Source organism: Mycteria americana, chromosome 9, assembly GCF_035582795.1.
Source record: "Mycteria americana isolate JAX WOST 10 ecotype Jacksonville Zoo and Gardens chromosome 9, USCA_MyAme_1.0, whole genome shotgun sequence".
Lineage (NCBI taxonomy): Eukaryota > Metazoa > Chordata > Aves > Ciconiiformes > Ciconiidae > Mycteria > Mycteria americana.
The window spans coordinates 50,027-69,989 of NC_134373.1; the positions used below are offsets into that span (position 1 = coordinate 50,027).

The 19,963-nt window shown below is 55.6% G+C and overlaps 1 protein-coding gene across 2 annotated transcripts; it reads right to left on the minus strand.

Annotated features, from left to right (window-relative positions):
- Positions 1–7,263: 7,263 nt before the first annotated feature.
- LSS (lanosterol synthase) lies at positions 7,264–18,216 on the minus strand. 2 transcript variants are annotated; one of them, XM_075511721.1, is made up of 22 exons: positions 18,072–18,215; positions 17,796–17,985; positions 17,572–17,710; positions 17,378–17,486; positions 16,857–16,978; positions 16,408–16,504; positions 15,419–15,554; positions 15,084–15,192; positions 14,624–14,742; positions 14,087–14,184; positions 13,923–13,950; positions 13,256–13,312; positions 12,473–12,544; positions 11,761–11,811; positions 11,463–11,612; positions 11,018–11,114; positions 10,703–10,808; positions 10,028–10,093; positions 9,518–9,598; positions 9,067–9,237; positions 8,520–8,598; positions 7,264–8,300 (listed from the first exon to the last, which is right to left on the minus strand). In XM_075511721.1, the coding sequence occupies exons 1-22, from the start codon at positions 18,104–18,106 to the stop codon at positions 8,115–8,117; spliced, it is 2,298 nt and encodes a 765-aa protein (XP_075367836.1). In that variant the 5' UTR covers positions 18,107–18,215; the 3' UTR covers positions 7,264–8,114. The 2 variants fall into 2 exon arrangements, with proteins under 2 accessions (XP_075367836.1, XP_075367837.1); XM_075511722.1 differs by lacking the exon at positions 9,067–9,237 and having other exon boundaries at positions 18,072–18,216.
- Positions 18,217–19,963: the final 1,747 nt, after the last annotated feature.

Here is a 19,963-nt window from a genome sequence, read left to right on the forward strand (position 1 = left end):
CAGAGAGAAGAAAAAAGGGAGAGCCGGCTGAACGGGGGCAGCAAAAAAGAGCGATGGGCAGCAGGCCAGACAGGTGGAGCAAGAAGAAAAGCGGGACATGGAGCGGGGTCACAAGAATAAGGAGGAGAAGAAGACAGGTACAGAGAAGCGGCAAAAACAACAGTGAGGGGAAGAGAGAGGGCCTGGGACGCCCCGCAGACTACAGCTCCCGGCATGCCCCGGGAGCCAACATGGCCGCCCGGCAGCCCCGTGCCCCAGGACTACAGCTCCCGGCATGCGGCGGGGCGCGCCTTCCCGCTCTCTGACCCCGCGGGGACACCGTCCCTCGCGCCGGCCCCGCTGCACCGCCGCCTGCTGGGGGCTGCCCCGGGTCCGCTGGTCGGTCGGGCGGCCCCGCCACCGGGCCCGGAGCTCCCCGGCGAGCCCTCCCCGCCCGCAGGACGCTTCTCCCTGGGCCCGCCCCCGCTCTCCCCATCGTTTGTGCCCCCGTGCCCGGGACTGGCGAGGGACGCCCGGCCCCGCTCACTCTCGGTGCAGCCCCAGCCCCGGCGACCGCTCCCTTGTCCCAGACCGGCCCCTCCTCGGCCCCCCCGGGCAGGCCCGCCAGCAGTGCTGTAGCCTGCAGCCGCCCCCGGCCACTCAGCCCCGTTGCACCGAGGGTGAAAAGAGATAAAATCCCCAAAGACAAAAAGAAATGTTGTAAATACCTTGGTTGTTGAATGTTTCCTTTTAGTTTCCCTTTCGCAGATAATTTAGCCTAGCTTGCCAGTATTGTTGGCCTTAAGTAAGGAAGTTTAGATAGTAGAACTGCTAACGAGCATTCTTTATTTGAAGGAAACCTACATATGGTCTTTCCCCCCCAATAATAATCATTACAGTAAGAATGCTTTGCCTGTGTTAAATCCTTGGTTAGCTGAGATAGTTGCAATGTAGATAGATAAAAAGGAATTCTTCAGGCCCTGTGTCCCTGGAAAGGGCTGATAAGGAGAAGCTGCACAAGGACCACCTGGTTTTGGATATGCAAGGAGGGTATGAGCAAGACAAAGATGGACTGAGCATGCGTAAAGACAAAGTTCAGTCAGCGGTCAGAGTGATGAAGACTACTGACTTCCTCCAACGACCACCAGAGGATCCCTAACAACCACCTAAGTACACATGCATCAGAGACATTTACATACATTAATGAGTTCCAAGAAATCTCATGTTTATATAAATTAATCTTATGAATATGTATGATTTTGCAACACATAACCTCTGCGATCTTGCTTGTTTGTCGGAGCACTTATGGTGGAGCGATCCCCAGTGCTGCCCAGCGCTGTAATAAAGGATGCCTGCTTAATAGTAACTCTGTTGCTATTGAGTTTGATTTCGGGAACACTCTGAAACTCCAATTCACCTGTTGGGAGATTTGTATTTTAAAGGGTAGTCTCCACGAATTTTGTTTCAAGGGGCCGTCGCCATCGGCCTCACTGGCTGCCCCCACAGCTGGAGCCCCTCGGGAGCGGGGGGGGGCCATGGCCAGCAGCCCCCTCGGGGGCAGCTGGGGTTGTTGGGGCAACAGGGGTGTCCCAAAGCTGAAGGGAGAGCCCTGCATGCACAGAAATGAGAGGAGGGAAGTGCATTGTTACGGGGACGAGAGAACAAGCGGAGAGCCTGGGGTGCGGTACGGTAAGGAAAAAACATTAGAGGCTGATGGCGCAAACAGAGGACTCCCTGGGGCACACACAGAGGAAGACAGATAACCCCAGAGCACACCAAAAAATCACCAGGAAAACCCCAGGATGGGAGGAGGCTACAGAGAAGTCTTGGTGGCACGCTGCAAGACACGTGCGAAGGCCAGGGGCACGCAGAAAGGCATATGGAGGGTTTAAGGTGCGTCCAAGCACAAACAAAAAGCCTCGGTGCCTCCCCAAGCGGCCATGATGCCTGCTGTGGGGCTTGGGGTGGCTGGCAGGCTGTCGTCTGCAAGCACTCCTGGCTCCGTGTGAACCCCAGCTCCCAGCACCACTCATGCTGGCCTGGCCCTCCACCCTGGGTGTACCCAGGTCATCCTGGGGTGCTGAGAGCAAATCCAGGAGCAGCCTGGAGACCCCAAGCATCCATGGCAATGCAGGGGAAACCCCCTGCAGCCCTGTGAGTAGCACTGGGTTTCCCCAGGGACGCTAAAGGGGTCTGAGAGGCCTTGGGACCCCCCGATGCCTCACCCCAGCATGGCACTTCCTCTCCGGGGCACGGTGGCAGCCACTTACCAAGTGCAAAGGCACTGCAGGCACAGCTGTCAGTGCAAAGAAGAAAGCAATCATTTGTTAATTAAGGCACATAAGTCCCTGGAGTGAGTCTGCTACAGGGCTCAGTGCATACAGCCCCCCTTCCCCTGGGGCACCTCAGCAGTCATTACTGGCCCAGTGCTTGTCAGTCCAGTGGGGAATGGTTGGTGCCTGTAACAATGGGCTGCAGGGCAGAGAGGGAGGAAGGAAAAAGGGCTGGGGAGTGGGACAGAGGGATAAAGAGAAAAAAGAGATGAATGGGAGAAGGCCAGTGGGATACAGAAAGGAAAAACAGTGACACAGAGCATGACAGAAGGGTAGAGGAAAAGGACAGGAAGAGGCACAGAGGGATAGAGAAAGAGAGGAACAGGGAGCAGGACAGAGAAGGAGAAAGAAAAAATAGTGACGGGCAGCAGGAATTCAGATGGAGAAAGCTGGAGGAATAGAGATAGAGAGAAGGGTGTGGTGAGGAGCATCCTCCAGTCCTGCAGCAAAGTGGGAATGCAGAATGTCCTGGTGCCCCTGGGCCACATCATGGAGGGCCACGGGGCCCTGATGTGCCAGAGATCCAGCCCAGCGATGGGAAAGGTGGGTGAATGGTCCACTGTGGGTCATGGCCCCCATCCCAGAGCCCATTCCCTGAGCAGGAGGACCGCTGGGCCCAGCGCCAGCCAAGCAGTTTTCCCAGGGTGAGGCACTAGCTGTGTGGGCCCCAGCCACTCACCCACAGTGGCTGGCAGTGCAGGACTGCCTTGGGCTCTCCCCGGAGGGAGAGGATAAATGAATAAATCCTGACTCTGCTCGCACAGCCTCTGGGAAGAAGCCAGATGTTGCTGGTGTTTCCTGATGGAAACACCAGCACATGGCGTAGCCCAGCACAGGAGCTGAGAGTTTCCCTGTCTTGACCTGAGAAACCTTTTCCTCCTTTCACCACAGTTACCACCCAAGAGTTTAAGGCAGATCCACTGTGACATCCAAACGATGCCAAAGTCTATGAAAAATTTAAACAGGACACCGGAGATGTTGCTTCTACCTCTTCTCTGCTAAAATCCACTGTTCTCATGAGGCCCAAGACAGTGATGCTGTCTCATGTCGTTTGCCTTTGCTGTTCTAAAAAGATGGGTCCAAAAAAATCACAATGGTTGAAACAGAACAAAGCACAGGCACAGCCTGTGATTACTTTTCCAGCTTGAACACTAATTTTTACTCGCGTCCTTAATTTTGTAGCAGCAGGGCATGACACTCAGCTGCAGGGCCCCCCACCCCCTTGTGCCATGGTGCTGTGCCAGCTCTTGTGGAGCAGCTCCCCTGCATGCCTGGACAGCATGGTGATGGGGGCCAGGACGACACACGCTGCCATGCACACATGGCAGCTCTTAGGGGACTTCCAGCCCTCTCTGGCCACCACTCAACCCCACCTGAGCACCCAAAGAACCCCAGCCCCACTCCTTTCCTCTGTACTAACCCAGGCTGGGGAAAGGAGTGTTTCCCTCTCGCCCACCTCTGCAAGGGTAGAGGCTGGGAGGCAATGTGACTTGAGCTCTCCTCTGGCTTCATCTCCCAGCAGGGGACTAGGTGGCTGTTCCAAAATTTACATGCAAGATAATAATGGGGGGGGGGAGCACTTAAAGTTTAAGCACAAAACCATTCTACTTTTCTTTTACCCAGTTCTCCCAGGATGTTCATCCCAGGATGTTCAAATTTGCATACAAATTTTCTCAGCCTGTGATAATAGCTGAAAGAACTGCAAAAAGAAATGTATCATACCAGCTATGGCTAGGAACAACTGGTAAGCGAAAAAGGAGGATATCAGTGAACATTCAAATGTAGCTTAATTTTTTTTTTTTTAAATGAAAGGCAAGATGGCAACCTGGCACAAAAGAGTCCTAAGGGTTTTTTTTCCCTCTAAAAAGCAGTGGTCACTGGAGGTAGAAAGGCTGAACTGCTGGGGCTAGAGGCCATCAGCTCTTTCTTGAGTGCTGCTGTTTACCTTGGCTAGTCCTACATAGAAATTAGATTAAGAAATGATCATCACACAGTAATCCTAAGGTGGGGGTTTCTGGTTTCTTGGGGTGGAAGGGAAGGAGGAAGGATAGTTAATACTCAGAAAACCTCAGCGACTTTAACATGTTCCAGTTTTGGCATGCTGAATTTGAATGGGAGACTGGAGAACCCAAGTTTCCCAGCTTGTGTGTAGCCTGGCCTTTGAGTCATGACACCTTAGAGTACCTCACAGTTAGTATTTAGGATACCAGCTGCCCCAAGATTGTCATTTCAACAGTCACGTCACTGTTCTAGCTCAACCGGGGACCTGCTTGTCAGACACATGAAAAAAATGAGCTGACAGCTGGCTTCAAACCACAGGAATGTGTAGGACAGCTTTAAAGCATGAACTGACACCATCAAGACCTAAAATCCATTAAAATGGCCTTTGTCTCATGCATGGGAAACAGCTTCCACACTCTATTTCAGAATCATAATTACAGTCTTGTACTCAGCATAGAAAGCAAATTAGTTTTAGAGCAAGATATGTTGGTTCTATTTGTGGTGAGAATCTGGTCACATTGCTGGAAAAGCTGACTGCCATTGACCTGAAGAAGCAACAAGTCCAGCTTCATAACTGCTGATAGAAACCAGTCTCTTTTTTAAACCGATGAGGACTATTTTGGAAATTGGTTCAAGGACAACTAGATATGAACAGAGAAAACTGCAAACTGACTCCATGTGCAAAAAAACTGATGACAGCGTGAAAAAAGTACTATTTAAGTACCAGTATGAGAGAAGTATTACTTAAGTATCAAACGTTTGGATTGTCATGGTGACTTTTTTGGTCTTTGTCTCTCTTGTCTGTCTTGATAAAATCAGGGGATAAGAAAATGCTATTAAATCCTACTTCAAGTGTAGAGCAGAAACTAGGTCCAAAGCCCCCACAGGTATTTGAGGATCCAGATGTTTTACGAACCCCATGAGAATTAGGCACTTCTATGTCTTTTGAGATCTGTCCAAGGAAAGCAGATCAGCCTGGCCAGCTAGAGCTGCTGGGGAGCAGGGTTTGACATCATCTCCTGGATCGCAAATGACTGTCCTCATCCCTAACATTGTAACATTGGTCCGTTGCTTGATGTGGTCGGTCACCTCAAAAATAGGGAGGTAGACAAAGCAGAGAGGTTTAATGCCTTCTTTGCCTCTGTCTTTAACACCGATGATGGGCCCTGGGACCCCCAGAGCCATGTGTTGGAAGACCATGACTGGGGGGATGATAAACTCCCAGCCAACTCTGAACTTGTTTGAGCCTTGCTGCTCCAGCTGGATGCACGTAAGTCTATGGGGCCTGATGGGATTCATCCCAGGGTACTGAAAGAGCTGTCTGAGTTCAAGGAGTGTCTGGACAACGCTTAGTAATATGGTTTAGTTTTAGGCAGTCCTGCAAGGAGCAGGGAGTTGGACTCGATGATCCTTATGGGTCCCTTCTGACTTGAGATATTCTTTGATTCTATGATTCTATGAGCCTCCTTTCCTGCCTCTCACTCAGAAACAAGGCAAAACCAAAGTTCAGCCTGAAACCCCAAGCTAACAGGTTTGTTTTACCTTTAGAGAGGACCTATTTGCTGCCCAGTATCTCTGCTTTATGTGATATAATGCTACTCACAATGACCCTCCCCCTATAAAGCAGAAAGAACTGCTCTGAAATGGAAGGAAAGCGAAGAGCTCCTGGAATCCCAAGGGAGGACAGAAAATAAATTACGTTCAGCAGTTTATGGTTATAAAATTTGCAAGGCAACCTTAGTTTTGTTTGGTTAAAGGGAAATGTGTTCTCAAACCAATACTTAGGTGGAAGTCCAAACAGCCACATCCTCTCAAGACACAGGACTGCATGACACTTAGATCAATTCAGTTTCAGCTAGAAGAAAGCTTAGTAACCACCACTCCCTTCTCCTGATCTTGTGCAAAGATGGAAACAGAAGAATCTGTACAGGGCATAAATGCTGTTAACTGGTATCTAACATCACTTACCAACCAACATAATGCCCTTACCAACCAGAATGTTTATAATGAAAACAGGATTTTAGTGATAAAACAGCTTCTTTGCAGCACTCCTAGGGACACCGTGTTGCTTAGAGCATTAGGTATCAAGAAACTGTATACAATAAAAGAGACAAACTTACAATAACATGTTGAAAGGACAGTGGTTTTGTCAAGTTCTCCTACAATTATTTAAAAACAAAACAAACTCAAAACTACAACAAAACCCTCTTCCTGCTTGTAATGGAGAATATGGAGGTGCTTTAAATGCAGAGTAGTATCACAGACAGGTATAAAGGAGTCCAGAATCTGGAAAAGGCAAACAGGGCTGTCGAAACAGCCCAAGGTGAGTTTGCTTAAATCAGCTTTTCCAGCTAACAAGCTAGGCAAGAGGATGGAGCACATACTCAGCAAGCCTGCAGACGCTACCCGTCTGGGCAGGCGGAGGATATGGTACAGAGCAGAGCTCCTTCTCAGAGGCTGGAGAAATGGGTTGAACAGGAAGGTCTATGATTCTGTGGTTCTTCTGTGAAGTTAGACCCGGGCAAATACAATATTTTGCCCCCAGGATGGAATAACCCCATGCAGTGGGCACAGGCCAGCCAACTGGCTGGCCAGCTGGCTGGGGAACAGCTTTGCAAAAATGGACTGGGGGTCCTGGTGGGCAGTGAGTCCAAGAGAGTGCAGCCAACTGCACATGGGGCTTATTCGCATGAGTGTAAGCAGCGGGTGGGGGAAGCAATCATTCACCTTAGTCAGCTGCTTCCTTGATTATATTTTTCTGGGGTCAAAGGCATTGGAGGAGGGCAAAGCAGGCACAGGCTCCAAGCATGGCTTGCTTGTTGGTGGAGATGGTGCCCATACCACTGGGGACAGGTAACCCAAGCCAGATTACAGGACGCTGCTGTGCAAGCTCCCCTCCACTTGGGACACACACTAGACACACACATAAAGAGACCAACACGGAGTTAAGTTCCACTTGCAACATCATTAGCAATTTATTAAGTCAATGCGACTTCCAACTCTGACAACGAAATGTGAACGCCCAGCTGCACCACAGCCTGAACAGAGGCACCTGCTGCGCTGGGGGAAGGCTGGAGCCCAGGGACCCAGGCTGTGCCCTGACACTCACCACCTCAGTGCTTTCTGCTTCAGTTTCCCCTTTTTTGAAGTGGGAATGATGCTGCTGACTTCACCTGTGAGGCTCTGGGAAGCCAGGTGCCACCAGCTGGGGGACAGAATGGTAAGAAAACTGAGCGAAGGACTCCTCCTTCTGATCTGTCTGGGGGAGAACAGGTGCCTTTCCCCTCCCAGCACAGGCTCCAGAGCAGAGAGAACTTCAAAGGCAGTTGCTGGCACCCACAGCACAGAGGACAGCTCAGCAGGGATTGCGCAGTACACCCCATCATGATGCTGGGCACAGGGGAGGCCCCAGATCCCATGCTCTTGCTGCAGACAGCCAACCTGGACAGCATGAGGGGAAGAGCAGCCTTACTCTACCCAGGATGAGAGGGAGTCTGTCTGGATGTGGACAGCTTGGCAGCTTTCTCTTCTCACCAAACTGGTCTGAAAAGGCACTTCACTCCCCATCCTGTGAGGGAGGATATACCTGGGAAAAAACCTTTAAAAGTGGATTTTTAGGAGAGGTTCAACAGAAAGCAGAGACTCTGCAGCACCACGGCAGCTCTCCTCCCTGGCAGACGCAGCAGTCCAAGTGTTAAGATCAGCACTGAGATATTCTATGCAGGAAACACCCCCATGGCTCCATGCAGCAGCCAATATCTAAGACAAGTCAGAGGCCATGGCATCTGCAGTGGCCCAGGTTCAGGCAGACAAGGCCTCCTGCACAGTCTTCCCTGCCCCAGCCAAGGATCCAGATTGCAGTTGCCCAGCAAGAGGGCTGTTGGGATGCAGCCGGCAGAAACGCCCTAGCGTCCAGATGGGGAAGACATTGCGGTACGCAGTGTAACTGATGGCACATGACTTGTTGAATACCCCAGCAATATTTTCCTGAGAGAGAGACAGAGAGCAAGATGGTATGGGTGACAGGGGACCACAGTGTGTCCAGGATGCGGTGCTGAGCTCATTGCCTTCCTGAAGTCCCCCACCAAAAGCCATACATGGGTTCCCGTCCAGGTAAGGGAAAGCACACCATTGCAATGGCTGCACAATGCCCAGGACATCTGCAACACCAGGGAACCCCTTGGAAAGACTAGAGGAAAGATGTACCTGAGGCCAGTCCCCGTTGGGCAGCTGCTTATCGATCAACACTTTGATGCCCCTTTCCAGCACGTCGATGTCAGGGTACCTGTATAGCACAAGGGAAATGTGAGCACTCTTATCCAAACCACCTGCAAACTGCCATCCATGTGCTTAGGGAACTCAACCACCTCCAGGCTGCCCTGAGCTTCTCCCAGGCACGCTGAGTGCTTTGGGAAGGTCCCTCACAACCCTAGGACACCAGACATTATGAATACAGCAATGTTTTCCCAGGCTGGAGGCCTGCGGTTGTGATCCAGACAGACCTTGCTTTGCACTGGCTCCCCCTCGCCTGGCATAATGAGCCTCGCTGGCCTGTGGAGCACTGCGCAGGCCAGTCCCTCATTGCAGGAGGCTCATGACCAATGAGGTCATGAACAAACACGGTTCGGTGCGTGGCCCATAGCGGCCAGGCCCAGGGCCCATGCCAGCCCTGCCACACAACCCAGCCTGCATTTCCCATTTCACTGAGCACTCAGGGCCAGGTGCTGCCTGAAGAGGTGAGGGCTGCTCCTACCTGACAGCCATGAGCCCCAGCAGGGCCCAACATGTGTTGTGGATCTGCGACACGGCGCTCTGCACATACATGCGCTGCTCACATGAGTCAAAGTCCTCTCCCCACCCGCCATCTGCCATCTGCTTGGAGAGGAGGAACTGGCAGGCCTGGGCCACCTCTCGGCATGCAGCCCTGCAAGGATGGGGCAGAGAATCAGACAGGGCTGGGGACACGGAGCGTTTGCACACCCATGTTTCCCAGCTGCAAAAAGGAGCTGTGCTCTGGCCTGCCCATGGCTGGGGCTGCCCCGAGAGTTCAAGGCTCAGGCTGTGAGTGCCCTGGTCATATCACAGGCGCAGGATTTGGGAGGAGAGCCCGTGCACAGCCAGGGCATCCACCCAGCCCCACCACGGAGTCTTGCCCTGGCCCAAGAGGTAGGTAGGGGCAGGGGAACCAGACAGCCCCTTCTTACCCGTCACAGTATGTGTGCTGCATACTGGCAAATGCCTCCAGACCAAACCAGGTGCCATAGGTGAAACAAACCCCCCAGCTCCTAGGAGGAAGGGGAGAGCAGTACTGTCAGGAGTGCAAGGCCCCAGGTAGAGGCAGGCTGTGACACGGCCATGTTCACAGCAAGAAGAGAGCCAGGCATAGAGCTGCAGCCTGCCTTCTCCTACGGTGCAACCATGCCCAGTCCCACCAGCACCTGCTCCCAGCTCACTCAGGCGTCAGCAGACACTGGGACCAGAGGAGCTGGAGCCACTCTAGCCCCCAGGGGTTGCCTGGGTCTTGTGCAATGCACAAGGTGCCTGCTCTGCCTGGGCTGGATGAAGAGGAAAGGAGAGCAAAGTACAGGAGCTAGAGGAGGATCAGCTCCTGCTTGCCCTTCCCATAGATCCTGCCAGCCAGGAATTTTTGCCATCCTGGTCCCTCTCACATTGCAGGAGCCAGGGGAAAACTGAGCACCGGAAACACTGCTTACCCTTCCCATGACCCGTCGGCTCGCTGCTTTTTGCGACAGAAGTCCAGGCCCTTCTGCAGAGTCTCTCTGGTCAGGAAAAAGACACCCGCTTCAGAAGCAGCTCAAACTCAGTGGCTGCATCATCAGGGGCATCCATCAGTCCCTCTGAGGCTTTGATGGGTCCCATTATTAGAGAGCTCAAGAGGCAAGAGCATGCAGACAGGCAGCCACATTGTTCGGGATCTCAGAGTCAAATCGTGCACCAGTTGGGCGCTTTTCTGCCTCATGCCAGCACGCAAGCAGGGGACCCAGCCTACAACTGGCTGCAAGATCAAGGCAACTGCTAAGTCAAGAGGCAGGCAGATCTCCACCAATTTCCCCCAGCATGATCCCAAACAGCCTACGCCCTGCTCCTTGAGAGAGGCTGGGCACCAGCCCCTCACAAGGAGCCCCCTTGAGGTGGGGGCACCACCAGCCCCCCCTTGAGGTGGGGGGCTCTGGTTTGGAGAAGTCACCAGCGTCCCAGCTGTGCACACACCAAGGGCCACCACAGGGGCTGCACCATGCCAATGCAGAGGTCCACGCAAGACCCTTGACAAGGCTCAGCAAGGGCTGTGCCAACAGAGCCCATAGCAGGCAGCATGGGACACTGCAGCCTGTCTTCTCCCCTACCCAGCTCTCACCTCAGTGCCTCACCTGATCTCTGGGGCTCTGTGCTCAGGGAACCTGTCGTGGAAGTGCCTCAGTGCCTGCATGACAGCGGACGTGCACTCCACATAGGTGTAGTCGATCATGATGTCGCCTGCCAGCAGGTGAAGGATATCAGTGCAACAGCCCCTCCACTGGGGAGCCTCCAAGCCACACGCTGCCAACCTCTCACTTGGACCCAGGGTACACTTATGCCCCAGAGGGACCTGGGGCAAAGCCAGGCAGCCACTGGGCACGGCGAGGCCAGTCGACTGTGTTCCTTCACAGTGGACAGGATGACCAGCCCCACACAGCTCCCCTTACCAAACACCTCCGAGGGGTTCAGCAGCTCCAGTAAGTGGCCTCCTCGCTTGGTTTCATATGTGGCAAAGCCTCCATCCGAATTCCTCATGCTCAGCAACTGGCCAGACAAGCAGAGAGAGGGGTTGAGACTGGCTTACAAGCAGGACCACCCCAGTCTGGCCCCAAGCCAGGTGTGAGGACAAAGTCAGACCCACAAGTCCAAAGGGTTGGCAGACAACCCAAGTCCCAAACCACACTGACAGGCAGGCCCAATCTGGACCATCACATTACATTACGTCACATATGTAGCTCCGTATCACAGTAAATATGGTGTTGCCATACTAGGCCACAGGCCTTGTACTAGCTTAGTAATACCAGATCTAACAACTCATCAGGCCTTGACTTCTTATTTTAGCTCAGTTTAGCTGCCTGCATTTCTCTTGGCCCTAATTTTTGCAGCACTTACCACGTTCACGGCATCAAAGAGGCATTCAGAGGGGACAAGCTTGGCAATGAAGGGGCACTTCTCCTGCAGCAGCATAACTGACTTCAGTCCCTCTGCTGTGCAGTCTGCCACGATCCAGCCACAGTCTCGGGTGCTGAAGGGGAAGCCACCCTGGAAAGGGGTCAGGGGGCCTCAGCACCTTCCCCTGACCTGTTCTGTTCTTGTAAGGAGGGGTGGTGCTGCCCCTCATTCCCATCCCCTCTGCCCAAATCCCTGCCCCGTTCGTGCGTCCTTCACAGACCAGTTCCAGCCATCGTACCTTGTTCATATGGCGATAATATTTCTGGTAGTCGGGCGGGTTCTCTGGGATCTGCAGAAGACAAGAAACAAGTGAGGGCAGGCTGGAGGTGCCTGGCTGTAGGACCACGGGCTGAAACCATCGCAGATGCAGAACAATGTGGGACTGGGCACCACCTGTCCTTTACTGAGGGAGGCAGACAGGGAAAGAGGTCAGATCTGGAGCAAGGGAGTGCTGAAGAGAAATCACATTTTGGCCTAGTTTCAGCAAGTGTTGCTAAAGTCCCTTCTTTGGGCGCTTTCCTGCCAGGGAGCCATCTGCTTTCAATGCTCCCCTTGGCAGCACCATGAGCAAGACGTATGACTGCATCTGCACCAAGCTGCTGGTGATGGTGACCCCCACCTTGAGCCACTGGCCTGGCCAGCAGGAGCTGAGCTCACACAGTCATTAGCCAAGGGGTCTGGGTTTCCCAGAAGGGTGCCTCAAATGTGTGGGCACCAGACAGGACGAAGGCCAAAGAAGCCTAAGCTCTCAGTTTTGCAGCCTCTCCAAGCTGCAAAGATGGCTCCCAGCAACAGGGAGCAGAAAACATGAGGCTGTCCCTAGGACTTTGCTAGTCCAGCCCTTCAGAAGAGCTCTTCAGAAGGCAACAGATGCATCCAACAGGGCTCTGAGAAGCAGCCAAGTCTGCATAGCCAGCATGTGAGAGACACCACCAACTGGCTCCGCTCACCTGAGTGAACCGGAGGAACTCGTAGGCATTTTGGAGGCAGGACGTGAATTCAGGCATCTTCTGGGCTTCTGCCTAGAAACAGAGGTGCACAGTCAGCAGTCAGCAAGGAGTTGTGGCCATCAAATGTGCCCCTCAGGAAGAAAAGGATGTGCTGGGACTTTGCTGACCTACTGATCTAGGTGCCATTAATGCCTGCCCCTTCATGTAGCCCTTTCTGTAGGTTTGCATTCATACTTTGCCTACTGTTTCTATTACAAACCTCTACAGTGAGAACTGAACCAAAAACCGTTGCCAGCATCACCGAGAGAGATATTTGCATGATCAGGTTAGGGGCTTACCAGGGCAATCACACCACCCTCCAGAAAGCATGCCTACCATAGCTGTCTCTGCCCCAATGCAGGAAAGCAGAAGACCCGCGCTTTGTCTTTGCCAAATGGCAGTCCTCTGGGGCCAAGCACAGCAAGGAGGAAGGGCCAGGGTTTTACCACAAGACTGCAGCAACTGGGAAGTCTAACCTGACCCACTCAGCCAGCGCTGTGGCCTCCTGCTTCAAAAGCAGCTGGCAAAGATGGGCTGTTAGCAGCTGTGCTGGGCACCCTGCCTACCACAGCCGAAGTGGACTCTGAGAAGATGTGTGTTTGCCTGGCTCAGTCATACGATGCAATGCCAGAAATGGCACAGCAGAGGTCTGAGGGGATGCACAGTAGGAGCTGCTGGTATTCGGGGACACGCCAGGAGAGACCATTTTCCCAAGGCAGCATGTAGCACTGAAGGGTGCATTACCTCCAAGAAGGCTTGGATGGCAAAGGCAGTATCCCAGAGCTGGGATCCATTTGTGCCCTGGAAGAGAGAAAGTAGATAGTGAGGGGCAGGTGCTGGCAGCAGCCTGACCTAGCTGTGGGGTCTGTGCGACAGCATATCCCTCCTGCATTACCCCACTAGTTCCCTCCGTCCTGTGTCTCAGTTTTATGTCACCCCAGCATCACAGTTGATGTGCTGGCATAGAGGGGACAGATGCAGGGGACAGCAAGGAGATAGGAAATGAGACAGCTGCTTCAGCCTGCTCTGTGCACAGCCAAGACAGGAGAGGTGGCTAGCGATAAGGAGCAGAGGGACACAACTGTGAGAGAAGCACAGCTCAGTCCACATGCAGTATCAGGGACTTGTCTTTCTCCTTCCCTTCTCCCAGGACTCGTGAGGATGAAGAGGGTGGAGGCCTAGAGCTGCCCCCTCAGCTCACAGCCACAGAGAGGCAAACTAGCAGGATGGACACTACTCACTCCTGGCACAGCCAGGGCAAGTGGCAGTGAGATAGACAAAGCCACTAGGCACCAAAGGAGAGATGCCAGGAGCTCAGGCCCAGGGTGAACAAGCTATCCCATTATTCCATGGGCTGCCCCAGCACACCAGGGTCCCTCTCAGTCACAGCTGAACTCCTACAGCACTTCACCTGCATCTTCATGCCGTCGAGGCCCAGCCTGTGGGAGGAGAGAGCACAGTGCTGCAGCGCAGGCACAACGAGAGTGCCAGGAAGCGGGTTGGGAGCCACGGTGTGCTCACTCTACAGGAATCGGAGCCTTGCACTGTGCCAGGTGGGCCACGCTCAGCCCTTACCAGAGATAGTCAGGGATCCTGGAAACATGCTCCTGAAAAGCTGGGGAGTTCTTCCCATCCACGAACCAGCGAACCAGCATGTTGATCGTCTTGGAAATCTGCCGAGAGCAGCACTGTCACTGCTCTGGATACAGCTTCTTCCAGCCCCAGAGACATATGTCCCTCCCACCCAGCACAAAGCCATCTAGAGGTGGTCCCGGGCTTAATCCCAAGAGCCCCATCTGTGGCATCACTCAGCATAGCTGAGTTAGTGGGGCAGGTGCCATGAGATTACTCCAGAGCTTCCCCTCAGATCATGTCCCTGGACCACAAGGAGAGGTACCCCTCACCGGGGCCACAGCTGTCCCCGTGCCCTCTGCATCTTCTGTGCCCTGTTAGCATTAAGCTCTTGAGCATTAGGAGCAGCAGAAGTTGTGCCTGAGCAAGATCTGGTGATTATGGTTACATGCCACAATTGCAAAGGGCTGGGGGGGCCACAAGCTGGTCCCTAAAGAGCAAAGGGCAAGATTTTTAAGGGATCAACAGTAAGTGTCCTACTGGCCCAATGCTGATGCACTTGGTGAATCTGTCATCAGCTTTGATGTGGTTGTACAACTCTGTGATGGCTCGCTGCCGCAGGTGGGTGCTGTGGTGGGCTTCATACATATTCATGATGGCTACAGGAGAAGAAAGGGACATGCAATGAAAAACCCGCCCCGTGCAGCCAGATTCACTTGCTGTGGCAGGCTGCACCGCTGCTCATGTGAAGACCAGTCGAAGAAAGCATGGAACTGCTCTGCCCCAGGGTGGCCCAAGGACCTGGGCACAAGACCCTGCTGCTCTCAGGGAGGGAGAAGCCCAAGGATCACACAATCCATGTCTCCATCCCAGCTCCAGGGCACACACCAGTAGCTGGCAGTAGACCCTAAAGAGCCCCCATGGTACAAGGCAGCTTCAGTTCCACCACCACCGGCTCACATGACAAGGGCCCTCCTGCCCCAGGCAACACCACACTCACCATAGGCAACCCCCAGCAGCCAGCTGTGTGGGGTGTACACATCACAGGCAGCCACATTGTTCCTCTGGGCTGGCCAGTCTATGCTGGCGTAGTCTTGCACGTACAGCTCCTGGCACAAGACAACAAAGGGCATCAGCCTGGCTAGCTGGGAGCAAGCACCCAGAGGAAGCTTACTGCTGGAAGTTGGCTCCACTGCCTGGACAGAGAGACTGTGTGGGTATGAGACCTGCCACTTCGCAAGCCAGAGGCTGGCCCACAAGGACATGGCTGGCACAGCAGGTGGTCAGGGAGCCACATATCCTTGTCAGGGAGCCCCACCAGGGTCAGCTCCTTACCTGCCGCAAGCTCCGTATGAGCTCGTCTTCTTCTGCTGACAGACGCCTGGCGTAACAGTAGCTCATCGGGAGGTAAACCTGGCGGCAGTGACACCAGAGCCGGGACGGGTGGGCTGGGAACCACGTAGGAAGCAGCCTGTTTGCAACAGAGAAGGTGCTTCTGTGAGGAGCAAGGAGGGCCAAGGGCAGCATGGAGAGACCATGTGCTGACAAGGGGATGCCAGGAGCAGGGCATGCCTTTCCCTATCCCCTGTACCTGGCCTGCTGCTACTGGTACAGCTGCAGGAGAAAAGAAGGGAATACCCACACAGCCTGGCCCTGCTCAGATCCTCCTCAACAGGGCTGCTCCCTCCCCACCAGGGCCAGCAGACACTGCTCCTGGCCCAGCTGACATAAGGCAGGCAGGATCCTGAGCTCAGAGAGGAGGGAGGGGAGAAGTCAGTTCAGGGGCCCTGCTCTTCCCCACGCAACTCTGAAGGCAGAGGCCCAGACTGATGGTTAAGTGCATGTGATGACAAAGCACCAGCAGCCCTTGGTACTGTGCAGCCCCCGATTTCCCCCCAGGGAAAATGTCATACACTTTCCCTGACAACCAGTGGCCCCCTGAGTAATCAGAGAGGGTACGAATGAGGGTTAGAATTGGCAGCCTTACATGTGGCTATCCTGTCCTGCTAGGGCCCAGTTCTAGCTGGCCACAAGAGCAGAAAATACTGGTGGCAGGCAGGGAGCACACGGATGTATCAGGGACCCCGTGGGTAAAGCTAACAGGGCTGAGCACTGGCATCTCCCTTTGGCGCAGTGTTCAGTGCTATCCACCCACTGGCTGGCCTTGCTGCTGGTCTCCCAGATCACAAGCAGCCTGAGCACCCCCAGTTCCAGGCCACAGCTGGGGTTATCCCAGCAAACGCCACTGCCTGGGAGAGTTCTGGGTTGAGGCTGGTGGCAGGACTGACAATACTCCCTACCTCGACATCGGGGGTGACACATACCACATCTCTGGGAGAAGCGTGTTCATTCCCTCCCAGCTGTAAACGTTCAAGACAGCCAGCCAAAACTTCCCCCAGGAAGGGATTCCCAGAGCACCTCCTGCAGAGAGCAGTATCAGTTTTCAGGGTTAATGCAACCATGCCAGCTCCCTGCTTTCTTCCCCATTGCAGGGTCCACTTCTCCCATATTTGGGAGCATGCCACTCAGGCTGGGACACATGGCCCGAAAAAAGGCAAGCAGGCAATGGTACAAAAGCTAACACACTTTCCCATCATTAATGAAAATGCAGGTGCCATCAAAGGCAAGCAAGAGCAACAGTTCCTCCACTACTTGGCAGCCTCCCATGTTCCACGCAGCCTCCACATGTTCCACATGTCCCTTGGGTCCAGCCAGACCTCTCTCACCAGCATACCAGCCCCATGGCTGCTGTGCTGGGCACAACGGAGCTGACCTTTGCTGTGCAGGTTGACACGGGCCCGCACAATGTCAGGGTCATCTGGTCCGAGCCCCAGGATCCTCAGGGCTATGTAGTTGAGTGCTGTGCCAAACACCGTTGATTTGTCTTCCACATGCCTGTCACACACATGCACAGCGACAGCACAGCCATTAGCCAGCTATTAGCATTAGCCAGACACAACCCACTACACAGAGCTTTGTCGGGACGAAGTGGGATGCCAGGGGTGACTGTGGAAAGGGGGGACCCCACTAACCCAGGGAGAAACATTGCTCTGCACTACCCTGTCACACATGATGCTTTGGGATATAGCGCCAGAGAGGAAATGCTGCCAGACTTGATGCTCCAGCCACCTCTGTGGCAAAAGGTGTCCCTGGAGTGCTACACAAGCAAGTCCAACCACCCAGAGGTATCACAGTTGCCAAGTCCCACTCCCCAAGCCTGGGCAGATTTGGCAGCAGCTCCAAGTGCTGGATCTTGGAGGTGCCATAACTAAAAGAAGGATCTTTGCTACTCACAAGCCCCAGCCTCCGTCCGGGAGCTGCACAGACCGCAGGTAACGCACCATCTCTTTCCGAAACCCCTCCGGCAGCTGGATCTTGGCAGTGTGGCACGTGATGAGGAGGCCTGGAAGGTCAGACAGGCTGGCTCTCACACGAAGCCAAATGCAACACATTCACTCCTCCCGGGGAAGGCGTACCGCGATGCCTACCTGGCAGGAGGAAGAGGGGCCCGCCGTAGTCGCCCGCCCAGTGCCCGTCCTCGGCCTGCAGGGCGGCGTAGAACCGCATGCCCTTGCGGGCAGCCTCCCGGGCCGTGCCGGCCGCCGGCAAGGGCCGCAGCACCTCGCTCTGCGGGGACACAGCGCCTCAGGCGGGGCTGCCCCTCGGCCCGGGCCCTGCCGCCCGGCCCCCGCCCCGGCCCCCCGCCCCGCACCGTGTCCAGGCCGAGGCTGTGCTCCTCCAGCGCCGTCTGCGCCCGCCGTTCGCCGCCCGCCTCGCCGTCGTCGCCATCGCCGTCGCCCAGGTAGCGCCAGCGCTGCCGGCCGCCCTCGCAGCGCAGCCGCCAGGCGGGCAGCGCTGTGGCCGCCGCCGAGCGCCGGGGACCGCCGCGCCGCCGCACCGCCCTGCCGGAGACGAGTACCGTTAGCCGCGGCCGTCACCCCCGCTCCGCACCGCCGGCTCCCCGCCGCCGCGCCTCGCCGGCACCCACCCGCCGTCCGCCGCCATCGCCATCCGCGTCCCCATCACCGCCGGGCCGGGGCCGGGGCCGCACCGCCCTGGGCCGACATCGCCTCACGGGCGGCAGCCAATGGGGCCGCGGAGCCGAGCCGACAGCCCCGCCCCTGCCCCAAGCCCCGCCCGCGCGGGCCGGTGTCAGGGGCGGCGGAGGGGAAGGACCCCGGCCGCAGCCGGCGCCGCTCGTCCCCGAGCTGCGCGCCCCCGGGGCGGGCCGGCTGCCTCTCCTCGGCCACCGCCTCGGCCTTCTCCGCCCTGACGCCTGCCGGGAGGGCGGTTCTGGGGCGTGCCTTGCCGTACCCTCGCAAAAAGCCACATCAAGTGGCTTTGGGTTATAAAGGTGCTCTCACAAGGCTGTCACCCGGCCAGTAACTGTGACACCACCCTTTTGTCTGGGGGGACCTTCTGCCTGAGTGTACCTGTTGTCCCTGTCATGGCTGCGCAGATGGCATTGCTCAGAAGTCCTCTGCCAGCCCCAGCAGCCACCATGGGCATTAAATGCACTTTTATTTAATCCAAAGAGCTGCAAGTTTCCCCTTCCACCAGAAACTCCCGTGCAGGCTGGTGCACAGACCTGACGGAGGTGATGCTTGGTGGGGGCTGGCAGGCAGCCTGGCAGGGAAGAGGGATCTGGAGGGGAGCAGGTGACAAGCAGCAAGAGCAGCAGCTTGTGGCAGTGCTGGACAAGCGAGTGGTTGATAAACACCCAATGGAGCGGGCATTGATGGCATTTCACAGCCTAGCAGTGGTGGTTCCCCTGAGGACCCTCCTTCGCACAGGCGGCTGTGGGCCATGAGCCTGGGCTGAGCTCCGCAGGCATCGCCCTTGGACCTGGCGGCCCCAGCCGCACGAGCTCCAACACCCAGCCCCAGGATGTGCCATGGTGTTGCTGCCCTTGGCTCCACAGGGACGTGCCGCTGCATCTGTCCCCACGGGCGTCCCCCTCCTTGCAGCACCTCCTGTCACAGGGACATCACTGCCCTGCCAACAGCCGGGACCTGGCTCCTCTGCCCTGTGTGTCTGCCCCGGGCACAGAGACCATGCTTGCTTCCCCAGGAGTGCCATCCCCCTATGGGGACCCCAACAGCCGCCCTCTCCCTTCGGTGACAGTGCCAACCCCAAAAGCCCAGGCATGTGGCTTCCATTGTTAATGGAAATTATAAACCAACTCTGGCCGAGCCTGGGTGCCCAGCCCACGTCCTTGTGGACCACGAGGGGCTGGGGACACCATGTCTCGGTGCAGCGCCTGCCATCGGGATGGTGCACCCTGGCCCATGGGTGCCCGCACTCCCACTGCCCCCGTGCTCCCCAGCTGCCCTGCGGCCCCGCCAGGCGCTGCTGCCTCGGGGAGCAGCTTTCGCTCACCGAACCTGCAGAAAAGCTCCCAGCAGAGGCGATGCTGGCAGCATCCTCTAAGAGCATTGCCGCCAGCAGCATCCCCTACCGCCGTCCTCAGCACGGCTCTCCTGGGGTGGCGAGCACCCGCTAAATACCCGGGCCCTGCCCAGGCAAGGAGGGGTGCAGCGTGCAGGGGTGACACCCATAAAACATTTTGTTATGCTTTACAGGTATTGTAACCATGGGGCTACAGGAGAACAGACATGTGGCACATCCTGTCACGGGCACAAGGGTCTGCCAGCCCTTATAAAAACACTGTCAGGGTTGGGATGAGGATGGGTGGTGGTTTCACCTCTGGTATCAGGTGATGGGGAGAGTCACGTGTCCCCACTGTGAACCCTGCCTCGGTGCCCCCAGCATGGGTGCAGTGTCAGGGGCGTGTGTGGAGGTCACCCTCCTGCAGGCACTGCCATGGGACAGTGGTCCACGAGGTCTATGAGGAGGCGACACAGCTCTGCCCATCCTGCC

Excerpts from the sequence above, each read along its gene's own strand:
- LSS (XM_075511721.1), bottom strand. The coding sequence starts at position 18,106 with ATGGGGACGCGGATGGCGATGGCGGCGGACGGCGG. Across the intron at positions 16,979-17,377 it reads CCGGACGGAGGCTGGGGCTT|GCATGTGGAAGACAAATCAA; the intron begins GTGAGTAGCAAA and ends TGTGTGTGACAG. Across the intron at positions 10,094-10,702 it reads CACAGAGCCCCAGAGATCAG|AGAGACTCTGCAGAAGGGCC; the intron begins GTGAGGCACTGA and ends TTTCCTGACCAG.